The sequence below is a fragment of the Balaenoptera acutorostrata genome, chromosome 12, assembly GCF_949987535.1.
Source record: "Balaenoptera acutorostrata chromosome 12, mBalAcu1.1, whole genome shotgun sequence".
NCBI lineage: Eukaryota > Metazoa > Chordata > Mammalia > Artiodactyla > Balaenopteridae > Balaenoptera > Balaenoptera acutorostrata.
Genome location: NC_080075.1, coordinates 38,522,299 through 38,547,816, shown reverse-complemented (window position 1 = coordinate 38,547,816; position 25,518 = coordinate 38,522,299). Strand labels below are relative to the sequence as shown.

At 46.6% G+C, this 25,518-nt stretch overlaps 1 protein-coding gene across 1 annotated transcript; it reads left to right on the top strand.

The window, feature by feature from the left end:
* Nucleotides 1–448: 448 nt before the first annotated feature.
* Nucleotides 449–24,995, top strand: SLC1A4 (solute carrier family 1 member 4). Its single transcript, XM_007189744.2, has 8 exons — nucleotides 449–1,258; nucleotides 11,769–11,811; nucleotides 13,744–13,806; nucleotides 15,487–15,653; nucleotides 17,902–18,135; nucleotides 19,681–19,875; nucleotides 20,179–20,313; nucleotides 22,144–24,995. Exons 1-8 carry the CDS (start codon nucleotides 732–734, stop codon nucleotides 22,370–22,372), a joined length of 1,593 nt encoding a protein of 530 aa, XP_007189806.2. The 5' UTR covers nucleotides 449–731; the 3' UTR covers nucleotides 22,373–24,995.
* The last annotated feature ends 523 nt before the right edge of the window (nucleotides 24,996–25,518 follow it).

Here is a 25,518-nt window from a genome sequence, read left to right as displayed (position 1 = left end):
CCAACCTTGTTGACAACCTCTCCCCTCCCCCAACCCCCAGGACAGGGAACGCCACCGCGTTTCACATTCTCCCCGACCCTCTGACCCAGAGGGCCCAGACCCCGGCCGGCCCAAGCGGCCCCGGCAGGTGCCAAAGAGTCCTGGCTGTCCCTCAGGCCCCGCCCCCGCCCCCCCCCCCCCCGCGGTCGTCGGGAGCGGGCCTCGGTTAGCGGGGCCTCCTAGGCTGCGGGCGCCGGGACTGGCCGGCTACACCCGCGCCCCAGCGGCCTCAGTAGGCGTCCCCGGCCGGGCCGCCCCTCCCCCAGCGCCGGTGGCCAGGAGCCGGGCGAGGGGCTCGCGGAGGAGACTCGCGGGCGCTGATTGGCCGGAGCCGAGGGGGCGGGGCGGTGGGTGTGAAGGGGGCCGGCCCAGGTCTCACAGAGCTCCCCCTCTCCTCCGCATCTGCGAGCTCCCTCATTACATCATCTTCAGCCCGTGGTCGCCGTGCAGGACTGGGCGCGGCGCGATCCACTCAACCCGGGGCTCCAGCCCGCTCTCCCGCGTCTCTCCTGGCCCTCCCCGCACCTGCTCCAGGGCCAAGACCGGGAGAGCCCCGCGGGCTAGCTCCCAGAACCCGCTAGGCACAGCTAGCGGACCTCGGCAGCTCCGCCTGATCCATTCATTGAGAGCCGCGTATTTTCCCGGAGCCCCAGTCCCCCCGCCTCCTCCAGCTCGGAGCCGCGGGTAGCGCCATGGAGAAGAGCAGCGAGACCAACGGCTACCTAGACAGCGCCCAGGCGGGGCCTGCAGCGGGGCCTGGCGCGCCGGGGAGCACGGCCCGACGCGCGCGGCGCTGCGCTGGCTTCCTACGGCGCCACGCGCTGGTGCTGCTCACAGTGTCCGGAGTGGTGGCGGGCGCCGGCCTGGGCGCGGCGCTGCGTGGGCTCAAGCTGAACCGCACACAGGTCACCTACCTGGCCTTTCCTGGAGAGATGCTGCTCCGCATGCTGCGCATGATCATCCTGCCGCTGGTGGTCTGCAGCCTGGTATCGGGCGCCGCCTCCCTTGACGCCAGCTCTCTCGGGCGCCTGGGCGGCATCGCCATAGCCTACTTCGGCCTCACCACGCTAGGCGCCTCGGCTCTCGCAGTCGCTTTGGCGTTCATCATCAAGCCTGGATCTGGCGCGCAGACCCTTCAGTCCAGCGACCTGGGTCTGGAGGAGACGGGGCCCCCACCGGTCCCCAAAGAGACAGTGGACTCATTCCTCGACCTGGCCAGGTAACGTCCTCCCTCCCCCGCCAGCCAACACCTCGCCAAGTGCTCAGTGGGAGACGCCAGCTCTCTACTGCACTCTAGTTCATACTCATACACCCTCATATACTCCTAAGAGTTCATTCTTAACTGGCTGCTGGTGGCCTTTAACATTTTTTAAATATCAAAATAACGTCTGGAGGCTTTGCATATTGACCACACCTTTGCAAACGTCAGCTGGGGCGCACCTGACATTCTCAAGGATCGGTACTGCATCTTTTAGCAAGAACCAGTCCTACCGTTGGGTGGGAATGTGTTAGGGAAGAGGCAGCGGTCTCACCTGTACTTTACTCCTTACATTCTCTGGCTGCCCACACTAGGAAAAATGTTCCAACCACGCCCCAATATCCTCACCCAATTTTCTCCCCCAACGGTGCCCAAAAGCTTCTGGGAGCATTGGTTAAATTTTGCCTGTTGGACCATTCTCGCCTGTAATCTATGGCCTCTGTTTCAGCCCTTTGGCTGGTAGGAAGCTGGCAATTTTTTGAAGAGTTGTCAGCGGACCCAAGGATAACAAGGCTGGAGTTAATTGTGCAGGGCTCGTTGCCCAGAAACATGCCTCTCCTGGGAACTTGGGACAGGTTGCTGTCAATCCCCATAGTCAGGACCATGGTAGAGTATTGTGAGTTTTAAGGGGCTTTATTTGTGGGAAGATGTGAATTCTAGAGAGGAGAGAGAAAGAAGCATCTTCACTTAGCTTTGCCTGCTTTTTGTGACTCTTAGAAGTTGCATTTCATCCCTTGAGATGTAATGTAGTTTTTGTGGATTGGCCAAAGCCTCAGCCTCTTTTGGTTTCTCCATTAGCCCAGAGTTCGCAGATGGGAAAACTGCAACCTAGAGGCATTTACTGACATGGCCAGGTTCAGCTGAGTGAGGAGCTCAGCTGGCTCCCCCTCCAGATTTCCAATAATTCTGGATTCAGAGCCTTGGACATATGTTTTGTCTTGAGTCACCAGAGCAAAGCTCCTCATTGCTGAGGCTGTGAAAAACAGCAAACTCTGGGCAAAGTGACTTGACTCCCTGCTGTTTCTATTTCTCCTTCTGGAAAATGTGATGACTGTCTGCCACTTAAGAGTGTTCATTTAATTACAACAGGAATTCCCTGGCGGTCCAGTGATTAGGGCTCTGCGCTTCCACTGCAGGGGGCACGGGTTCGATTCCTGGTCAGGGAACTAAGATCCCACGTGCTGTGTGGTGCAGCCAAATAAATAAATAAATAAAATTACAACAACAACAACAACAAAAAATCAAAGGAATTTACATTGAAAAAAGCAAAAAGCAAAACCTCTCTGATGAGGGGGACCAAAAAGTTCTTACCAAAATTTCTTACCAAAAAGACAGGTGGAGGTGGCCTATTAGAACTTTGATGAGCTACAGCGTTTGTCTAGTGTCTGGCAGCTTGATATTTGGAGCCTTTAAAGATCCTTAAGGTTTGAGGACTAACTTTTAAGTGGGTACTGAAAAAGTCTACTGAGGGTGAGAGTACCTTTGGCTTATTACCTTAAGCGTATCAGTCAGGGAGGGAGGTTGTGGGGTTAAGGGAGTCTTTTTTGCAGGGATTAGTGGCTCGGAGTGTGGATGCTCTGACCTGCTGGTGGTACCCCACAGAGACGCTAGTAGCATTCTTTTATCTCCAAGAGAGGCAATGGCCAAGAAACAGGGGGCAGGGGGTGGGGGTGAAGGAGGGGTTACCTTATCCCACCAGCCCCAGAAGGGACTTATTTCCTGATCATCGTTTTCTAGTTTTAGATACAAGCCCCTTTAGCTCCTGCTTCTGAAGTGAATGACCCATCCTTATGGCTTAGCGGTCAGTGTAAGTACAGACTTTCGGTGACTCGGGCCACAAATACAGGGAAGGACCAAGAGAACATTTGTCGTAGCTTGTTGGGGGTAGGTAGTGTTTCATAATGCTTCCAAGGGCCAAACTTCTTTAATTCAGCAGCTCACGGTTAAAGGTAGGGCAGGTGATATGAGGAAACTGAGACAGAGATTAAGTGATTTGCTCAAGGACACAGAGTGGTTTGTCAAAAGAGAGATTAGAAGAACTATGGGTCTCATGCCCCCTGGTTCAGGGCTCTATTTCTCCCACTCTTCCCTTCCCCAAGTCAACACGCCATAGAAATGAGGCCATGCTGGTGGCCTAGTCCCATCTCAGAAATGTTTGCTCTGATGAGGATGTAAGGGTACCAGGTAAGGGTATAGTCGGCTCGGGGCAGACGCTCACTTCTTGTAAGCAAAAGAGTTGAGCCTCTTCAGTGAAGGAAAGCGAACATGCAGGTTGGATTTGACTTTCTCATTGAGCAGCTTTTGAGGGGAAATGGAGTCCTGAGCCATGTGGAAATGATTCCTGGGTCTGGGGACTCTCTGGGTAAACATTTTAAAATTGCTTCCATCAAAGAAACCTCACAGATGCCAATTTTATGTGACTCCAGGCATGTTCCCTGGCAAAGGCAGGGCGCAGTCCTTTCTGCCTGTGGGCAAGTGAGTGAATATGAGATTCTTGGGCAAACACCTCAATGATCCCTCAGGCCTGCCCCTGGTAACTGCCTAGAACTTAAACGCCTGGAAGGAGTGGGGAAAGTCTCAGGTGACTGATTGCAGCTGCCGCCAAGGCTTTGCTCAAGTCCACGACCTTTCCAGATCGTGGAGTGCCCCCAAACTCCCACTGCATCTCTCTGCCATGATTTCTAATTTAGTTTTTCAAGATGGAACTACAAGTCAGAGAGACATGAAGCTAATAGACACTGATTATGCCTTTTAGGAAATTCAGAATGTCGTTGCCAAGTGGTTTGATTTCCCAACACAGTGTATTAGAAATAGCATAGCAGACTGGGGCATGGGGGTGAGGCTAGAACAGGCCCTTTGAATGCTGAGAAAGGACAGTGGACGGCAACTGGCAGGTGGGAAAGTCACGGTCTCCTCTTGAGCAGCCCGAGCGGCACGCTTTGGAACCTGGAAGAGTACGGGACTCAGTACTGGCTGTGACCCAAAGTGGCTTCTAAGCAGGTCTTCAGGAACCCAGTCATTGTGGAACTTCTTGGTCCCTAACAACGCTTACTGATTGTGGGTCCTAGGACATGTCCATACCTTTCTGTGCCTTGGCTTCCTCATCTTTATAATGGGGATCATGAGAGTGCCTGTCTCCCAGGATCGTGGTGAGGGTTAAATGAGTTATGTCTGTAAAGCTCTAAGAATAGGGCTGACCCAACAGATGCTTGCTCGTGTTATAAATGGGGCAAGATTACAGAGCAATTGTGTTTTTTGGTTCAAATGAGTTAATGGGGATGGCTCTCTCTTCATAGTCTGAAATAAATGAGAGTGAGTGGGAAGAAAAGGATGTTTGGGACCTCAAGATGACTTGAAGCTAATGTAGCCTTTAGGTATATTGGGAATCACGTGCAGCCTGGAGAAAAGGGTTAACAGTGACTATGTTTTGGGCTAATATAATCAACACTGTAGGAAATTTGGAAAATGGAGAAAATCAAAACTAAACACAGAAGAGCCTTCCATTCTGAAATGGGGCAGAAATCCTCACATATTCTCCCCAACATCTCAGTTTCTTTTTCCCCTGCATGACACGTGTCTGGTCTCCAAAGTTGACCTCAGTTTTCTTCACCTGTCAATGGAAAGGATTCAGGCAACTGACCTCAGACATTCCTCTGAGTGATAATATTTGTGGTTTTCAAATGGAAAACCAGAGGCTTATCTGCCAACGAGGCAGGTAGCTCCTGGGCCCGGGACACTGTCTACACTAGCAGCCAGAAGAATGGTCCTGGGCCACTGTCTTGCAGAAGGGGCTACCATGTGCCTGGTAAAGACAATTGAGATTTTGCCTGTCGCCCAGTTTTCTAGACTTTATTGCTTTTCTTGTGCTCATTTTCTCAACAGTGGACAATGTTTGGAGACTTTCCCTTCACACAGGGGGGCGCTAGGGACTTACTTTCCTTCCCAAGAACTGGGTGAATATGATGCTTCTCAGGCTGCAAAGAACACATTTCTTCAGTAGGTGCGAAGAAACCTGTAGGCAAGATGAAGACTCTTAGCGAATCTAACATGGATCCAAATTAATGGAGGTTTCTCAGCCTAACTAGTCACGAAAAATGGCAGCTTATAATATTAAAAAAATTTTTTTAGCTCGACACCATGCCTGATAGTTCAGAAAAGAACATAAACCCAGAGAGGTAGTGTGGTTAGTGATGAAGAACAGACACTGAAGTCAGCTACCCGGTTTTGAATCCAGCTCTACCACTTACTAGTTGTATGGACAAGTCATTTAGCCTCTCTGTACCTCAGTTGCCTTATCTGTTAAATGAGGTTAATAATAGTGTAGCTACTACCTAGACTTGTTACAAGGATTAAACGAGTTAATATTTGAGTGTGTTGCTAATATTCTAGTGTGTCCCAGCCTCTCAGGGACAGCTGAGGGCTACTTGATACAGGCTACTCTTAGCCTTATTTCCTCCAACGTCCCCCACCCCAGGGTCCCAGCATTAGCCTTTCAGGCTGGAATCTAAAACTGGATGTGGGCCTCAGAAAGAGGATAGGTTACTCCCCTACCCCCCACTGTCTCCATAGTGTGAGCCCATCACCCCCAGCCCTTCCTCTGCTCCCGGCCTTGTAGGGGGTACCAAGATCTGAAGGGGCACACCCCTGTTAACTGAACCTGTAACAATAAGCACTAGGGATAATAAATATTTATCAGGTGTACATAGAGTGTCGTATCCTGTTCCGAAGAGTCTTTGAAATTTTCATAAATTCGGTAAAGAATCTTTGAACTTAAATGAAAGGAAATACTTTTGGAACAAAAAAAATACACGAAGCCAAAGTAAATTGTTTTACAGTCTTCTCATATGGAACAGGGAAATGCATACCACCCTTGACAATAGGATCAGAAGAACAGCACCAGATGTATGAAGAAGGAACATTTCTGAAGTTTTTCATGGTGTGAGCTGCACGAGTCTGTCCAGTACCACTAACAGAAGTTCTGCTTTCAAAACTTCAGCCTGAGCTCATACCAATTTTTCTGCCTGCTTTAAGTAATGTGTCCAGTGGTTCCTAAAGCACCGGAAAGGCTCGTCCATTCATTCTCTCCCAATTTGGTCTGACTTGGGTCTCTGGATTTAGTAGTACAGTCTTGGCATTTTTTGCAAATGTTTTTGACTTAGACCCACTATGAGAAATACATTTTAAATAATGACCTATCCACATACAGACACCTTCACTCCCACATATACAATCTGAAACACAAGTCCTACAAAACGACGTTTTAAGTGTGATACATGCTGATCTTTTCTACTCTGTCCAATGTATTACATCTTTTATAAAATGCTGGTTAGAGCCAGGAAATGGATTCCACGGCCAACTAATGTTTGAAAAACTTTGGTCTAATGTATATCTGGTATTATGTAATTCAAGGAAATTTCTCAGGGTCAAATAACAGAAAAATGACATATTTGAGAATTTAAATAAAATGAAGAGCCTCAATGGTTAGAAGCACCCTAATACCCAGTGAAATTGAGTGCTGTGCAGAGGTAAGCTTGAGAAGACCATTTGATCCTTCTGATTTCCAGACCGTGGATCTCACAACTCCAGATCTCTACTATCTAATATGATAGACACTAGCCACAAGTGGCTATTTAAATTTAACTAGTTTAAATGTAAATAAAATTTAAAATTCAGGGACTTCCCCGGTGGCGCAGTAGATGAGAATCCGCCTACCAGTGCAGGGGACATGGGTTGGATCCCTGGTCTGGGAAAATCCCACATGCCACAGAGCAACTAAGCCCATGTGCCACAACTACTGAGCCCATGTGCCACAACTACTGAAGCCCACACACCTAGAGCCTGTGCTCCACAACGAGAGAAGCCACTGCAATGAGAACTCTCCTGAATACAGGAGAGCTCAGGAGTAAGAAAAAGCCGGAGTTCACAGCAGCATCTTGCTTAAAAGTCAAGGGAAAGAGGGATAAGCAGAGAGAAGAACAAAGTCAGAGGACTGACACACCTGACTCTAAGACTTGCTACCAAGCTACAGTAATCAAGACAGTGTGGTGTTGGCAAAAGAATAGACAAATATGTCAATGAAACAGAAGAGAGCCCAGAAATAGACCCACGTAAATATGGTTAACTGATCTTTGACAGAAGAACAAAGGTGATACAGTGGCACAAGAATAATCTTTTCAACAAATGGTGTTGGAACAGCTGGACATCCACACGTAAAAAAAACGAATCTAGACACAGCCCTTGCACCATTCACAGAAATTAACTCAAAATGGATCACAGATCAGGGCTTCCCTGGGGGCGCAGTGGTTGAGAATCCGCCTGCCAATGCAGGGGACATGGGTTCGAGCCCTGGTCCGGGAAGATCCCACATGCTGCGGAGCAACTAAGCCCGTGCACCACAGCTACTGAAGGCTGCGCACCTAGACCCCATGCTCAGCAACAAGAGAAGCCACCGCAATGAGAAGCCTGCATACCGCAACTCAGAAAGCCCGCTCGCCACAACTAGAGAAAGGCCCCGTGCAGCAACGAAGACCCAATGCAGCCAAAAATAATAAATTAAAAAAAAAAATACTTCTTAAAAAAGAAAAAAAAAGTGGATCACAGATCTAAATGTAAAATACAAAACTGTAAAACTGCTGAAAGATAACATAAAATGACCTCTGGTATGGCAATGACTTTTTAAATACAACACCAAAGGCACAAACCATGAAGAGTAGAGAAAAATGTTTTGCCTTACTCCTGCAGCCTTGCAGCCTTGCCCCTTGGTGGGGACAGGGGTGTGCTCCTGCCCCTGCTCCTGGCCTGTGGCGACCAGGGGAACTGAAGGAAAGGAGTATGATTCTGTGGGTTCAACTCACTGCCTGCAGGCGATTCCTTCCAAGGGATCAGTATTTGAGAGCTGAGTAATGTAATCTAAAAAGAGTTCAGTCATCCCATTGAATATATGTATTTTTTGGTTGTCAAACCTCCTTTGCAGTTAGCACTGTATCTTTTGTCCTAACTTTTTAAGCAATTTTGAGATATGATTTACATATAAAAGATGCATCCATTTCATGGGTACAGTTCAATCAGTTCTGACAAATAGATAAACCATTTAATCACTACCACAATCCAGACACTGAACATTTTTGTCTCCCATGACCCTTCTCAGCAATTCCCACTCTTCATCCCTGGCCCCAGGCGGTTTTGGATAGAAAGTTTTGCTTTCTATCACTATGGATTAGTTTTGCTTTTTCTAGAGTTTCATGGTGATGGAATCACTCAGCATGTACTTTTCTTTGTCTGGCTTCTTTTGCTCAGCACGATGTTGAGATTATCCATGTTGTGTATATTAGCGGTTGATTCCTTTTTATTGCCAGGTAGGATTCCATTGTATGGATTTATCATAATGTTATTTGTCCATTCATCAGTTGATGGACAATTCAGTTTTGAGCTATTATGAATAATGCTGTTATTCATACAGGTCCTTTTTGCAGGCATATATTTTCATTTCTCTTGGGTAAATGTCTAGGAGTAGAATTGCTGGTTCATATGGTAAGTGTATGTTTAACTTTATAAGAAACTGCCAGAACACATCATGTTCTTAGGAACTTGATTTTTTTGGCAGGAGTCACTGTTTTGACTCTAGTATTGAATATACCCCTCTGTTCCCATTGGATTTTTTTTTTTTTAATTTTATTTATTTATTTATTTATTTATTTATTTATTTATTTTTGGCTGTGCTGGGTCTTTGGTTCGTGCGAGGGCTTTCTCCAGTTGCGGCAAGTGGGGGCCACTCTTCATCGCGGTGCGGGGACCGCTCTTCATCGCGGTGCGCGGGCCTTTCACTATCGCGGCCCCTCCCGTCGCGGGGCACAGGCTCCAGAAGCGCAGGCTCAGCAGCCGTGGCTCACGGGCCCAGCCGCTCCGCGGCATGTGGGATCCTCCCAGACCAGGGCTCGAACCCGTGTCTCCTGCATTAGCAGGCAGATTCTCAACCACTGCGCCACCAGGGAAGCCCTCCCATTGGATTTTGTAGACTAGATATTGTAGACTGTCTGAAAACATGTTGACCAAACAGAGGCTGTTTGATCTAGAAGTTCTGGGTTAGGGTCCGTTCCGGGTGAGACAGTATTGGGCTATTGCTTATGATGAAGACACAGGCAGGTCAACAGCTCATTCCTGCAGGATGTGAAGTATTTGCAGGGGAAATCATCCCCCATGGAGAAGACAGAGGGCTTCTAACCCAGCTCTTTCCTTAACTTCCCTGTCTTCTTAGGGAGAGAAGCAGGTGGCCAGCTCAGTCTGAGAACTACTGTGGTGGATGCAGAATGGGTAAAACCTTGGCTCAGGGCCTGTTTCTGCTTCTAACTAGTGTAGCAAATGGAAATGAGATACCAAACGTACCCCCACAAGACTGAGAAGGGTGCTTTGTAATGGAAATAAGAGGCAAATGTAAGTTGCTATTCATCTACACACTAAAGAATAGTCAATAGAAATGCCTAGTCTGTTTCTGCCTTTCTTTTAAAGTAAATATGCTTGTAATAGGAATCAAACTTCAGATCACCATTTTGCAATGGTTAATTCAACGGAAGATCACATTTTGTCTGTTTAAATACAGGCGTGTACTTTCGGGTATTCTCTCTAAGTATGTTAAAAGCAATTCAGGTTTCATAGACAAGCAAGATGGGAAAGGCTGAGTTGCAGTCTCTAGATGCTGGCTGTCTATGGAAGCTTCCTGAGTGTTCTAATGAAGTCATTTTTGTGTCTCGTTAACCCTTTTGGTGGGTGTATTCATTATCTATTGTTGTATAACAAATTACCACCAATTTAGCTGCTTAAAATCACACATATTTATTATCCCATAGTATTTGTGGTATCAGGAATCCTGGCATGGCTTAGCTGGGTCTTCTGCTTCAGAGTCTCTTATAAGGTTGCAATCAAAGTGTTGGCTGCAGCTAGGGTCTCATCTGAAGGCTCGACTGGGGAAGGAGTCACTTCTGAGAACTTGTGATTGTTGGCAGAATTCAGTTCCTTGAGGTTCAGACTGGGAGCCTCAGTTCCTAGTTGGCTGTTGGCCAGAGGCCACCCTCCATGTCTTGTCATACGTGTCTTTCCAATATGGCAGCTTGTTTCATCAAATATGCAAGCCCAGAAAGCAATAAAGAGTGTCTTCTAGCAAGATGGAAGCCACAAGTTTATGTAACCAAATCACAAAAGTGACATCCCATCACCTTTGCTGTATTCTGTTGGCTAGAAGCAAGTCATACCCATCCCCCACCCCCCATGACACACACACTGAAGGGGAGGGTATTACACAAATGTGTGACTACCAGGAGGCCTCTTAGACTCTGCTTGCCAAGCTGGGCTACAGTCTGACCTGCCTACCTCTGAAACTAAACGCATGCAAATAGTTGCCTAGAGATTCTAGTGCTATGAACAACTCAACCACAGCAGTAAGAATTAGTGGATAAGATTGGCACAAATTGTAAAGGATGGTCTTTTACTCTTCTAGAAAGTGGGTAGAACAAACAGATTATCAGTGGGATTTTCTTGTATGTTATGACCAGCATCTGTATAATATATGTCCCAAAGGAGGCCCTCAATAAAAACTGTGTGCATGAATAGATTTTGGTTTCAAAATCTAGCTTAACTGGATCAGTTCTATTGTTCTCCTTTTATAACAAATATTTTATACTATCCTTCATCATGAAATGAAATCCATAAATAGAATTTACCTACACACATAATTTCAAACATCAATATGACTTGACTGTAATATAAAAAACCCACCAGCTTGGTGGTTGCCAGAGGCGGGGGTGGAGAGTGGGAGAAATAGGTAGAAGGGGATATTATATATTTTAAAAAATAGAAATAAAAATGTAAGTATGCTATAAAATTTTAAGAAAGAAAAAATACTAAAGGAGAGTAATTTATAATAAAAATAATGTCAGGATGTGAATGCTCTAAACCAAAATGGTTAGGTGCTTGCTTCTGAGTTTAGAGTCACCATTAATGGGACAGCTTTACATTCAGACTGATATTTAGCAGAACAAATGGCTGGGACCTGGCACTTCCCCCTGAACACACTCCCCAGTTCCAGGAATGCCCCCCAGTTATTACAACAACAAAACACTCCTTTGGATTTCACTAGTGGGCAGTGCCACTCCCCGTTGAAAACCACTGCACTAGGGCTTAGCCTCTAGGGGAAAGGAAAGTGATGCAATTATTCCGGTTTCCTTGGACACAGCTTACCTAAATATCCAGGGGCACCACGAGGGAGATGAGGATAAGATCAGTGCACTCAAAGTATCTATTGGGGTCCTGCAGCCGAAGCACAGTTGGGTGCTTGGATCAAGCAGAAGATGGCAGTAACTGCTGCACGTAGGGAAAGAGGGAACCCTGTGTGTCAGGCTATCAGGAATGGGCATCTTAAAGTGGACACTTTGAATGCTGAATTTTAAGAATACTGACAAAATGCTTTCTTTTCCAACAGAAACCTGTTTCCCTCAAATCTTGTGGTTGCAGCTTTCCGTACGGTAAGCTTGATGCTTTGCTAAAAATATGAAACTTTGGGGAGGGGTGGGTTACGTATAAATTACTGCTATAGAGTTAGGTAAGGTGGAACAGGGAGGATTGTGTTGTTAACAACACTTAGTATCATTGGCCTAAAATTTATAGGTATACCCCTGGAGTGAAAACAAACAAAACAACAAGAAACCAAAAATTTTTCCAAAATATCCCACTAGTTCCAACATCTTTTCATATCACCTAATACTCTCAAATCACATTTTTGGGAGCTCTTAAATATTTTAGATTTTTTTTTTTTTTTTTTTTGGCTGTACCGTGTGGCTTGTGGGACCTTAGTTCCTTGACCAGGGATTGAACTTGTGCCCCCTGCAGTGGAAGCACCAAATCCTAACCACTGGACTACCGAGGAATTCCCTAGAATTTTTTAAAAATACATTTTAATCTTTTTTTTTCTGATTATAGGGATAACGTATGCTCCTTGCAAAAAATAAAAATAAAGTGCAAAAAAGTAGAAGAAAATAAAAATCACCCATAATCACTACCTAGAGCTACCCATTAACATTTTGGTATACATCCTTCCGGTATGTTTTTTCTATACATGTGCATGATTTTTAAATAATTATACTACATAACATTGTTAGTATGTACACGTGCTACACATATTGTTCTGTAACCTGCTCTAATTGTTAACATTTTCTCATGTCGGTAAATATCCTTCTGCATAAGCCATTGGCTGTATTCCACTGTATGAGAGTATCATAATTTTACTCAACCAGTCCCTTGTTGATGGTGGTTTCCAGTTTTTCACTAATTTTAGCAATTCTTCAAGTAACTCCCCTGCAGCCATGCTTTATATAGAGAAAGAATATAAAGGTCTAGATTAGATGGACTAAACTGATTGCCTTTTTCAAGCCAAGACTTTTCTGTTTCTACTTACAGCCTCTCTTTAAAACAAACAAACAAACAAAAACCCTGCATATAAACATAGCTGTGGCTTGTATGTATAATGTGAGCTAGGAGAAAAATACAAGGTTTGCGGGGCTTTCAGTGCCTGGCACAGAAGGTGTGGGGTGGGTTTTGTTTGCCCTTCCATCCTTAATCATGGGACAGCTGAACATCTCTGCCCGTCTGAAAGCTTGATAAGTCAAAGCTGAGAGAGAGCAGAGCTCTTTAAAGGCCAGTTCAAAGCAAGCCTCTGGGTCTGAACCCTCTAAGGGGCTCCTCTTAACAGTTCAGAAGCCAGGTGTCCTTAAAAGGGTCAGGAAGGGTGTCTTATAACAGAGTCCCCTCAACGATAATGCATACTGCCCCAGGGAGACAACTGTGTGCTTCGGGCAGAAGTGTGTGAAGTCAACTGCAGGACCAAAGTTGGAGGGACGTTTCACCTCTGATGAGTGGTCTCCCAGAAGACTCAGCCCGAAAATGCTGTCTTGCCTTCCAGCCTTTGCTTTGTGGAGTGGAGGCTGAAGGCAGATTAGAAACAGATGCTGAAAAAGCAGTCAGGCTCAAATAAGTTCTGGAACATAGTGGAGCATAAATAAATGAATGAAAATAAAATAACACATCGAAAAGTATACTTCGGCATTGTGGAATGAATTCCAAGTTTCCCCAAATAATATGAACCCTAAGTTGTTTGAGATATCAAACCATCAGCTTGAAAGTGTGCAGACCTTCTCCAAACCAGTGACCAGGGGACATAGGAAATTCTCCCCATTTCCTTGGCTTCCTAAATAACCAGAAGTCTGGAGTGCATGCTGCCTTGGTCTTAAGTAACTTTTGTACAGTCCTCAGAGGCCCTTGTCAGGCCAGCCAAGTGAGGAATGCCCAGAAGACCTGGAATGAAGAAGGACAGAGTAGCAAGAGGCCCAGCAGTCCTCTCGGTTCCTCCAGGTGGTCTTCAGCTGTGAACTGACAGGACTTTTTCTTTCTCTTGTTCACAGTATGCAACCGACTATAGAGAGGTGACCCACAACACGAGCACTGGAAACATAACCCGTGAAAAGGTAAAACTTTTTGTGAGATCACTTGTGGCAAATAGTTATAACACAAATAATGCTTCATAACGGAAGGAGCATACACGATGCCTGTTTTTCTCAGCCGGACTGAAGACTTTGGGGTTTGAATGGGCTGTTTGAATCACACGGGTTAGGTTTGCTCCTTTGGCCATTTACCATCTTTAGTGGATCCATTTCATTGAATTGGAACTACTGCCCCCTTTCTTAAAAAAAATAATTTTATAACACCCCTTCTGCTATTCTGAAATATAATTAATAGGTGATTTAACCTACCCCTGCACGTAGAATTTGTCTTGGGGGTTTAACTCACTATAACCATCATTCATTCACAAGTATTTTTGAGTACCTGTTGTTTACCAGACACTAAGTCCCAGCCTTCACGCTATATAGCTGGAAGGGACAAGGGACCTCAAGAATTATTCAGTCCAGCCACGAGCTGTCATGGGGGGAAGGAGGGACTTTGCCCTTCCCCACCCCCTAGTACACCTCCCTAGGGCTTGAGTGGCTCTGAGTTCTACCAGACTTTCTTTTTTTTTTTTTTTAATTTAATTAATTAATTAATTTATTTATGGCTGTGTTGGGTCTTCGTTTCTGTGTGAGGGCTTTCTCTAGTTGCAGCGAGCGGGGACCACTCTTCATCGCGGTGCGCGGGCCTCATCGCGGCCTCTCTTGTTGCGGAGCACAGGCTCCAGACGCGCAGGCTCAGTAGTTGTGGCTCACGGGCTTAGTTGCTCCACGGAATGTGGGATCTTCCCAGACCAGGGCTCGAACCCGTGTCCCCTGCATTGGCAGGCAGATTCTCAACCACTGCGCCACCAGGGAAGCCCCAACCAGCCTTTCTTTGATTGAAAGAAAAGTTCTACTTTTTTAAAAAAGTCGGAAGCTATTAGTTTAGTCCATTTCACTTCATCTTGCAGATGAAGCACCTGAAGATCAGAGAAGTTATTTAGTATCACAGCTGGGACTAGGATTCAGACTAGAAAGCTGGTAAAAATGCTCTTTTGGTTTTTACCACGCTGACATGTTTCCTGTTCAGAATTTCATAATGTGTTGTGACGGAATAAAATGTTCCTCTAACATATGCTTAGAGTATGAGATTCAGCACTGCTGGAGAAAAAGAATACATTATACCTGTACATTTTAAGTCAGTGATTTAGGAAAGAATATCCTGAAAATAGCCATGTTGATTCTGAACATCTTTTTTGAAATGCGTCAGTGAGGAGACTATGGTAAGAGGTAGCAGCAAAGAATTTGTTGACATTTAGGAGGCAAAGTTACAATCACTGACTCTTGATCTGAAGGACCTTTTCACCAATCAGCTCTTCTTTTAAAAGCAACCCTTTGAAGTGATTTTCCAGCCTCTAGTTGAATATATCCAGTGATGATGAGCTCTCTACTTTCTGCTTCAACCTATGCCCATTTTGAACAGCTTTCAGAGTTAACAACTAGGTGAAGATTTTGTTTGTTGACTTCCATATCCTCAGACTCCATCTTCCCTTGAGTTTCCTGCCCCTTGATTTGTGAAATCGCTGAGGGTTAAAGAAAATATGAGCCTTTCCTCCTTCCGGGCACAGTGTTTCAGTCTGGCAGAGACAACGAGCAAATGCATTCTTTAATTCTCACTCATCCGTTGTAAACTTAGACCCTTTGTCCCCTCTGATCCTACAGATCCCCATTGGCACCGAAATTGAAGGTATGAACATTTTAGGATTGGTCCTTTTTGCCCTGGTGTTAGGAGTGGCCCTGAAGAAACTCGGCTCTGAAGGAGAAGAGCTCATTCGTTTTTTCAATGCCCTTAATGAGGCGACAATGGTGCTGGTGTCATGGATTATGTGGTGAGTGTCACCCTGCCATCTGCTCTCTCTCTCTCATTTCTCCTGCCATCCAGAAAAGAACCTGACTTAGCTGTTCTAGGTCACCCCTATGGGACCACCCGGCCCAGTGCTCTGTATGTGGTTGATGTACCACAGGCCAGTCTTGGTACAAGGGGTGAAGGACCTCAGAGAAACAGGCATGTGTCATGGTTACCAGTCACTTCCTCATCACCCACAGTGACCCCCTGGGTTTTATCATTGGGGATTTATCTACGAGTCCCACCACCATCCCATATCACATGGGATGCCCATATCATCTTGTGGGGCAATGAATTCCATAAATTTGCTATCTGCTGTATAAAACAAGGCTCATTTCACTTTAAAGGATAGACTTCAAGCTTCAGAAGGGCCCCTTCCTATAGTATTTTACAACATGGAGGGTAAATCCATCTTCACTCCATACATGTATGTAAACTTGGAATGGTCTTTCCTTTCTATGAATGTTTCTTTATGTAATATCAATGAAAGGGTAATTGTTTAATAAAAACCATCAGATTGATTTCTGGCTAACAAGGAAAAAGTTGACAAGGTCTCTCAAAGTAACTTCTCAGAAATCATACCGATTTCAGTGCCAATGCCTCATAAGCTTTATCCTGCTGTTTTACTCAAGCCAAACTTTGTGGGTTTTAGCTTCTACCCATTCGTTGCTGAGAAACTAGTTTATCCTTTCGTGCACAAAGCATTTTCCTTATTGTCAACCCTTAAATATCCCAGAACGTCTCTCTCTTAGATGGCATTGGGATGGCAGCTGCACTGATGTTAGGAGAGAAGCCTGGAATTTGGTCAAAGAAAGTTTGAGATTCGGTGGGAAGCCAAGTTCGGAGCCTCCCCTGGTGGTGTTTATCTTGCTTAACCAAATTTTCTCGCTCACCACAAAATTCCAGAGTCTGACTCTATATTGCAAACATGACACTTCATATGACTGCTGTTGTTCAGGGGAGATAAATATTTTCAGAAAGGAAAAAATGTTTTCATCACGTCCAGTTCTTTTCCTGGCTTATTTTTTTAGTCTAAAATCCTCCCAAAGGTTGGATTAAAGGAAACTGTGCAAGAAAGTGATGTTCGTATGTTAAGACATTTGTTTTCAATCTGGAAACCAATTTACAGTCATTCCTTCAATGTGATGTATTAGTTACAGAAACAGATATTTGGAAGGGCAGACCCAGCTGAGTGTCTTAACCGCAATGAGAGACCCGTTGCCCAAAAAGTGCCTATGCATGCATAGGAAGTGGGAGTGGTTATCAGAGGAGGGGGCTGGCTTGAGGATGGTCCCTAAAGATTTTGGCCTAATCTATAATGTTTCAATTTTTTGAAAGGAGAATGTTTTCATGTATTACTATGGGATTTTAAAATAATAATACTGCTTAGAATATCTCTGGGAAGAAAACTCAAGAAACCAGTGACATTGGCTGTCTCCTTGGAAGGAAGATGGGTGCTTGGGTACAGAGGTGGGAGGCAGACTTCACCCTTTTGTACCCTTTAAAATTTGAACCGTGTGACATTATTATGTATATAATTAAAATTTACAAATAAAGTCGATAGTTATAAAATTCTTCCTCAATTTATATTAAATTCAAAACAGCAGACTTTTGTTCTTTGTAGCGCCCATAGTTCATTTCTTCCCTTCCTTCTTCCCATCCTGCCATTAAAAAAATCTTCACGCTCCAAGAGTGTTCCCAGCGGGTCATTGTTAATGACTTTTTCCCACAGAATCATGTTTTCCAAACCACAAAGAATTTAAAACTTCACAAAAGGCCCAGCTTTGGCTCAATTCTGTATCACAGCAATTCTGCAAAATAGGTGTCTTTTGTGTTTCTAAGTTCTCAGAACAATCCTGAGCAAAGCTGAAAGTCAAGCTCACAGCCCCAGAGGCTTTGCTCTTGAAGAGTTCCTTGCCTTTCCACTTGGGAGCCCATATGGTTGGTTGCATCCAGCTGTTAAGGACATACAATATCCAAGGGGAAAGAAGTCTGTGTCCTAGTCCTGACTCCATCACCCACAATGAGCAATCATGTTAACTTTACTCAGTTTCATGGCCTGTAAAATGGGCACGATATACCCCCAACCTTTTCTGTTCCTTGGGGTCATCCTAGGGAGAGGTGAAGACCACCTAGTTGAGAGTCCCTGCGTTCTGTGACAGGAAAGGCCTACATCTCTCAGCCCCAGCCTCACCACCCTTACTGACCAGTGCCCTTTGCTCATGTCCTAGGTACGTACCCGTGGGCATCATGTTCCTGGTTGGAAGCAAGATTGTGGAAATGAAGGACATCATCGTGCTGGTGACCAGCCTGGGGAAATATATCTTCACATCTATATTGGGCCATTTTATTCATGGAGGAATCGTTCTGCCACTTATTTATTTTGTCTTCACAAGAAAAAACCCATTCAGGTTCCTCCTGGGCCTCCTCACACCATTTGCAACAGCATTTGCCACCTGCTCCAGGTGAGTGGGTTTCAGGTGCCCTTGGCTGCTCTGAGCTGTATTAATATGGAGCCAGATGAGCCTGTGGTGGATGCACAACCATCATCTTGACATATTTTAATTTCTTGAAGACTCTAAATTGGTGTCATCTGATTTTGTTGTACTACCAGCCCCACAGCTCTTATGGAAGTGGATTTTTAGGATTGCCAGAATGAGGGATTGCCTCGTTCCCTTCTCCTTCTTGCTGCTTAGAGGTCAACTGGACCATTACTTAGTCCAACTGTGGGTCTTCACCCTAATTAGACCTCTGCCTAAGTGAAAGAAGGCAGCTACTTAAAACGCATTGCACGGAAATAAAGATGCAGACCTACTAGAGAATGGACTTGAGGATACGGGGAGGGGGAAGGGTAAGCTAGGACAAAGTGAGAGAGTGTCATGGACATATATACACTACCAAACGTAAAATAGATAGCTAGTGGGAAGCAGCTGCATAGCACAGGGAGATCAGCTCGGTGCTTTGTGACCACCTAGAGGGGTGGGATAGGGAGGGTGAGAGGGAGATGCAAGAGGGAGGGGATATGGGGACATATGTATATGTATAACTGATTCACTTTGTTATAAAGTAGAAACTAACACACCATTGTAAAGCAATTATACTCCAATAAAGATGTTAAAAAAAAAAACGCATTGCAGGGAAGTTTCTAGAATGATACCTGCCCAATTCTTTCTCCCTTTGGATGGGTGAATTATTTCCTAAATAAGACCAGGGCATCCTGGTGAGGGATGCATGCTCAGCTCTCTAGGAGTCCACAGTATTGTGGGATTATCTCACTTAGCACAAAAGATGGACCTTGTCATTATTAGAAATCCTTCACAAAAAAACTGGGCTTTCCAAATACATTAAAGGAAACTTTCAAAGGATGGCAGCACATCGTTTCACTCACACATTTAGTTTTTGCCTCCCTACTGCATGTTTCCTCCCATCCTGACTGGCTATGTATACGACAAGGTCGTGGGGGGAAAGAATGAAGGAGGTAAGTTTCTCCAGCTTAGGCAGAAACAAGCCTACTCTCAGCTGTGCCAGCCACACCCTGCAGAATCTGCAGAGCCCACTGGAGAGAGCGTCTCTTATTCTTTGTAATCTAGGAACACAGTTACTCTTTCCGAACTCTCAGAGCCATCTCGGCTTCTTGGTCTAAAAGAAAAAAAAAAAAAAAATCATAGTTTGCCTTTTACTTTTTGGGAGGAAAAACATTCAAGAGAGGAGACGCACATTTTGTACCATGAGACAATGTGTGGTTCTTGAGAAATTTGGAACGGGGGTATCCAGGTAAAAAAAAAAAACAAACAGGTAAATCTAAGGAGTCCAAATTTGAATACTTTGGGAGTTAACAAAACCCCACGTGTGACAGAAACTCTGCAACAATTCTGATGTTTCTCTTATTTCAAGGGGAGAGTACCATAAACTAGGATGGTGCTAATTGCTCTGTTCCCAGGTCTGAGCTGAGGAACATGCTGGCCTGGCCAGGAAGGACTGTTCTCACGGTTGGTTGTTTGCGTTTCCAGCTCTGCAACCCTCCCCTCTATGATGAAGTGCATTGAAGAAAACAATGGTGTCGACAAGAGGATCGGCAGGTTCATCCTCCCCATCGGGGCCACTGTGAACATGGACGGGGCGGCCATCTTCCAGTGTGTGGCCGCCGTGTTCATTGCCCAGCTCAACAACGTGGAGCTGAAAGCAGGCCAGATCTTCACCATTCTGTAAGTTCTGTAGTCTTTCCTTCATCATTAGGCCTGGTTCAAAACTGGAGGTCTTTTTCTTGCGATTTCCTTTGAAAAACTGCATGAATACCAATCTCACCATGATTCGGGTGTCTCACGTGTAAACTGAGAACAGCGTGAATTCATTACTTGGAGAGAGTGGAACCTCTCTCAAGGGCACAGCTGACAGACTCTAGGGTTGTGTGGTTTTCAGTTTCCAAGCCATGGCTGCCACGTTCTGCATGTCTCTGTGCCCCACTCATACTCTGGGCTAATGGCTGATCCTGCTGTCCCATCCCCTAGAGTGACAGCCACAGCGTCCAGTGTTGGAGCAGCAGGTGTGCCAGCTGGAGGGGTCCTCACCATCGCCATTATCCTGGAGGCCATCGGGCTGCCCACTCATGACCTCTCTCTCATCCTGGCTGTGGACTGGATTGTGTAAGTAGCAAGTCCTAAGGGCACCGAATAAAAGAAAGTCTGTATCGAGCTCCCTAGAAGCTTGGCACTCCGCTGGCCTGGGGCATGCAGAGAAACTTAAAACATGTCATTACTGAGAACTTGCTCAGAACATTCAGGAAAGCCAGGGGCCCAAGGGTCTATGGAGATTGTTGGCTGCATAGGGGTCATAGCCATTGGAGCAGCGAGCCTTCGGGAATGATTGTCCTTGGCCTGGAACATCCAAGGAGTGATTTCTGCAAGGGGAGAAAAGATGAGCCCAGCTAATGTGAATGCCATGGCTTGGGCTCAGGAGCGGAGTTGGGAAGGATCTGTGATCCAGATGACCATTACCAGGGCTCCCATAAAGGCACAGAACAGTTTCTGAGTGTTGCTTCCTTGAGTCCCATGATACCTTTCTCAGATACAAACAATACCTGTTTTATAGGGAAGGTCTGCTGAGGTACTGATGTTGGACAGTAGAGCATGTGAATAAGAAAATGAACACTGGAGCCCAGGTACCTGGGTTCAAATCCAAGCTTTGCCATTTACTAGTTGTATGATATGAACCATCCTTGCTTTGGTCTGCCCATCCGTCAAATGGGGATAAGAACAGAACCTACACCAGAGTTATGGTGGAGACTAAATGCGTTAACACATGCACAGCACATAGAAGAGTTCTAGGCACGTGGAAGAGCATTCAGTCAACACTGGGGAAGAAAGACACTCCTGGCCAGGCTAGTCAGAGCTGGGCATGGGATACCCTAAACACTGGAGCCTGGCCCTGGGCTCGTGGCTCTACCCATGGTGGTTGGGAATGGTGGTTTCCAATCTTGTGTTTAAGCCCTGGAGACTTGAAGGGGCTTCTCAGAATCCCTACAGCTCCTCGGGGGTGAAATGTGACATGTGTCTTGGAGACCTGCCTTGTCCAGAGAGCACTTGGGAGGGAACTCAGTCCCTGCGATGGTACGTTGCGGTGAGCTGGACGGGACCAGAGCTGCGTGTCAGAGGCCCTGCCTCCTTCCTCACCCCGCTGTTTCCTCTACGTGGGGAGTGCAGGCACGAAGGGGCACTTAGCCAGGACGAGGGACACAGGGCGCCAAGTGGGCTGCCCAGGCGAGACCTGCAGTCACAGGAGTCCTGTACCACGGTGACCTCTGATTCCACAGCCCTCAGCTTCTCCAGTGCTGCGGGCAAGGTCACATTTTCCCCCTTTCTTCAAAATGGGCACGATACTTCCTCTGAGCCCCAGGGATGGGGGATGGTTATGGGGCTCTGGGAAGACAAGCTTCTGGAAAGGACAGCGCTGTTCTCTGTGAGATGGTGTTTGCCACCAGCCAGGGAAAGCATGTGGAGGTTACAATTCAGTAGAGATGCAGTGTCAAAGTGAGACCAAGAAGGCAGGTTCCCACAGCGCAGCCGTGAGTGGGAGAGAAGCTGGACCCAGGACGGAATCTAGGCTATCATCCCGGCTGTCTGTAACTTTTGTACGATGGTGTCTCACACATGAAATGCATACATAGAAAGATTTCTGGAAGGAAACAGATCCAGAGGTCAATACTGGTTCACTCAGGGTTACGGAGTATGTGGGGGCAGGGTGACTTTTGTTTTCTCCTTTGTACTTTTCTTTTTCCCAAGTTTTCTTGAGGATCTGTTAGTTTCATAAAAAGTATTTGGAGAAAATCACTTTAGCATCCAGTGAGGCCCTGTGCCCTTACTAGCTTGCTTTCCCTCAGTGTCACAGCTTCCTGGTGGCTCAGCCCAAGGTGACATACGCCCCCTGGTGGCTGCAGGCAGCATTGGCGGTAACGCCTGCCTGTTCTCTTCCCCCAGGGACCGCACCACCACCGTGGTGAACGTGGAGGGCGATGCCCTGGGTGCAGGCATCCTCCACCACCTGAATCAGAAGGCGACGAAGAGAGGCGAGCAGGAGCTGAGCGAGGTCAAAGTGGAGGCCGTCCCCAACTGCAAGTCGGAGGAGGAGACGTCACCCCTGGTGACACACCCAAACCCCACCAGCCTTGCGGCCAGCACCCCCGAGTCCAAGGAGTCAGTTCTGTGATGGGGCTGGGCTTCCAGCTTGCCTGCTGGGGATGCCCGCCCCATCAGTCCGGTCGGCAGACCCGGGCGCCGCCTTCACTGACTTTTAGCCTCCCGTGCAATGCTTTGGCCCAGTCACCGGTTTGAGGATTACTTCTCAGCACAGGCATTGGGCTTCCCAGCGGGAACTGGTTCCCAAGGACCAGGACACTCTGCCATTTGGCTTACCATGTCTAGGTGCAACTGTGTACACCCCAGCTCTGTTTGGAAACACACCCTCGAGCTGCCGGGCGCGGGGCATAACAGGCTCACGGGACCTGGTGGTTAAAGCTTGGAAAATGCACATGTTACTTCACTGCACCCAGGAAAGCTCAGCATTGGGTGCTTTCCGGGCAGACCTGGACAGGTGGCAGTCATCTGTTGCATTGCCTCGTGAGCTATAGTAATTGGAAAAATTCCCAAATTCATAGCTGTGGCTGGAATTCGTTGAGCTGGGCCTCAGGTGTTGAGAGTCTACACATCGGCGTGACTGGCTTCTGGGTCACTAGGCTGGAGGCGCTGCACGTCGTCGAGTTAGAAATACTCCATGGTGTTAGCACTGCTAGGGTCTCTGGTCAGTGGCACTAAGTAAACAGTTACATTCTGAAGTCCAAGAAAGGAGGGGGAGTACAGGCTGCAGGGGGAAGGGAAGCAGCCTTATCAGTCCAGGACACACACACACACACATATATATATATGTATATATATACTAATGTCCCCATTCTGGCCCCAGCCCTGGGGAGGTTTTCTGCTTTCATGACCTGGGCCTGTGTCAACACTGTGGCTCTATACCCATCCACTCTGATTTGGCAACAGGCCAGAGAGGGGCCCCCTCCTCCGGGGAGGTGTGATGTGGTCATCACATTCAGGACCCTGGCTGGTCTAGTAATAGATTTTAATCCAACTAGACCCTCCCTAAAATGCTGCATTGCAGCAAAAACAAATATTTAAAAAACCCCACAAACCCACCCTTCACTGGAGTGAGGTACCCCTGTTCCCAGATGCCCTAGCTTTGGCTGATTTCCATAGACTTGGTTTCCTTTCCCTCCAGGACATCAAAGTGTAAACTTATAAGCTAAATGGTCCACCTGATACTTACTGACTTGAGCTGAACCTAGGGGAGGGGGCTTTACGGAGAGAACAAGCATTGCCCGGGACAGGGAAGGAAAACCTAAAAGGCACTAGACTGCTGTTTCTCTGTGGCTGTTGGTGTGTATCTGTGGGGTAACCTGCAGCAAGTCCTGGAGCCTCACTTTACCCCATTAGTACAATGGGGCTGATGTCACCTGCCTCTTACCTACCTCAGAGGGATTTGGTGAGGCAAACTGAGTGAATCCGCAAAAAACGACCATTTCGCATTTTGCTTCTTGGATATCAAGTGCTAACACCCCCAGACCCTCCTTACTGTTACCTAAGTGATACCTAAGTTCTCCAGGAGGCTCCTTCTTCTGGGGAGGACAGCTTTTATGAGCAGGGCTTTGTTCTGTGTGCAGGAGCAACTTTCATCACGTCACTTGTTCTCTTAGTAGTTTCTTGTTAGCATCAAATGCAGCCTCTTCCTGATGTCCTTCATCTTTTAGTGAATTAACTACCCCACCTCCCAGCACACTTCTGGGTACCTGACCTCCCTGGGACTCCCAGACCCAGGCACCATTTCTGCCACCGCACACTGGCCATTAAAACTCCCAAACTTTCATTCCCTTGTCACAACTGTAATGGGGGGAGGGGGGACAGAGAGAGTGAAGCTCCCCTGTATTAAGATTGGGGGGCATGGGCCTGAGCGGAATGGGTGGGGAAGAGCCAAGGGGCACAGAGCAGACCTGGCCCTTTTCCCTTCAGCCCTCTTTAAACCAGCTAAGTCATTCCCACCTCCTATGAAGCAGGAGTGACCAGGAGCTGGGCTGAGAGGTGCCTGGAAGCCTTGACCCTCTGGCTTGTTGCTGATGCCTTCTGTTTTCAAAGGGGAAACAATCACATTGATGGATCCCAAACTGCATATGAACATTCACTATTTTTCAGGTGTCACTAGATCTCATCTTTCCTTCTTCCACATATATACATGGCCATGTACGTACACATACATATATGCAGCATGTATGTGGGAGGTATACATGCATGTAACATCTATATGTATGTGTGTGTGTATATTTTAGCTCCAGTCCGGGCAAGTTTGAATTTGGACAGAGGTGGACTAACTGCAAGTTGCATGTCTTTGGCATCCTGATTTTCCTGTTCCTAAAGGTGAATTTTACAAAACATGGACAGTAGAGCTGGACAATCAGACCCAGGGACTGCGCATCCTCTATCCTGGACCTGGGATTGCGGTGAGGGGAGCGCCGTGCCTGGGGAAGGGTGCTTCCTTGTAAAATCCAGATGGTGATTGCTCCCCTTCCCTTGGCTTTCTCCCTGTTTTTCTGTCCGCAACAGGAATCAGACCAGGAGTGACCCGGCTGGGGAAAATGCCACTTTCTCATTGTCTGAAGATGTCTCCCCTGCTCTTCTAACATGTTGTCGTAAATACTGTTCATCTCTGACTGTTTTGTATGTGTGACACTTGCCTTAAAACATAGCAGTCCTCAAAAATGAATACAGCCTTTCTACTAGGATCTGCATGTTCCTTTATTCCTTCCTTGTGTGTTGAAGTGGTATTTACTGGTGGAGCTCTTCTAGGGGAGGGCCTGGAGGTGACTGAATTGATTTTTTTTTTTCTAGGAGCGTTTAGCCAGCACGACCCCCTGAGGCATGGCAGGCCACTCAGGTGGCAGAGCTGCTGCAGGACAGTCACTGATGTGACTTGCCGTGGTGAGTGTCCAGGCTCCTGGGCACCTCCCACTCAGCACTAGCAGGGATCTTGAAACAGTGAGTGGTTTTGCCGCATACCTCCATAAAGTCAAGTCTCGTTAGGACAAGTAGGTCAACAGGCCTTAATTGACCATCTACTGTAAGCCTAGAGCCAAGCTGGAAGAATGCCCCAGTCTGTAGAATTACTGAGAAAGTCCCTGCCTAAAACAGTTGCCCATGCCTACCATCCTTGCCACCACACCCAGCCCATTCTTTTATATCATCTCATTTTCAGTGACACAGCATTCCAGCACAATTAGGGAATTTAGAAACCTCTTATAATACGAT

Excerpts from the sequence above, each read along its gene's own strand:
- SLC1A4 (XM_007189744.2), top strand. The coding sequence starts at position 732 with ATGGAGAAGAGCAGCGAGACCAACGGCTACCTAGACAGCGCCCAGGCG. Across the intron at positions 11,812-13,743 it reads TGGTTGCAGCTTTCCGTACG|TATGCAACCGACTATAGAGA; the intron begins GTAAGCTTGATG and ends TCTTGTTCACAG. Across the intron at positions 18,136-19,680 it reads GCATTTGCCACCTGCTCCAG|CTCTGCAACCCTCCCCTCTA; the intron begins GTGAGTGGGTTT and ends TTGCGTTTCCAG.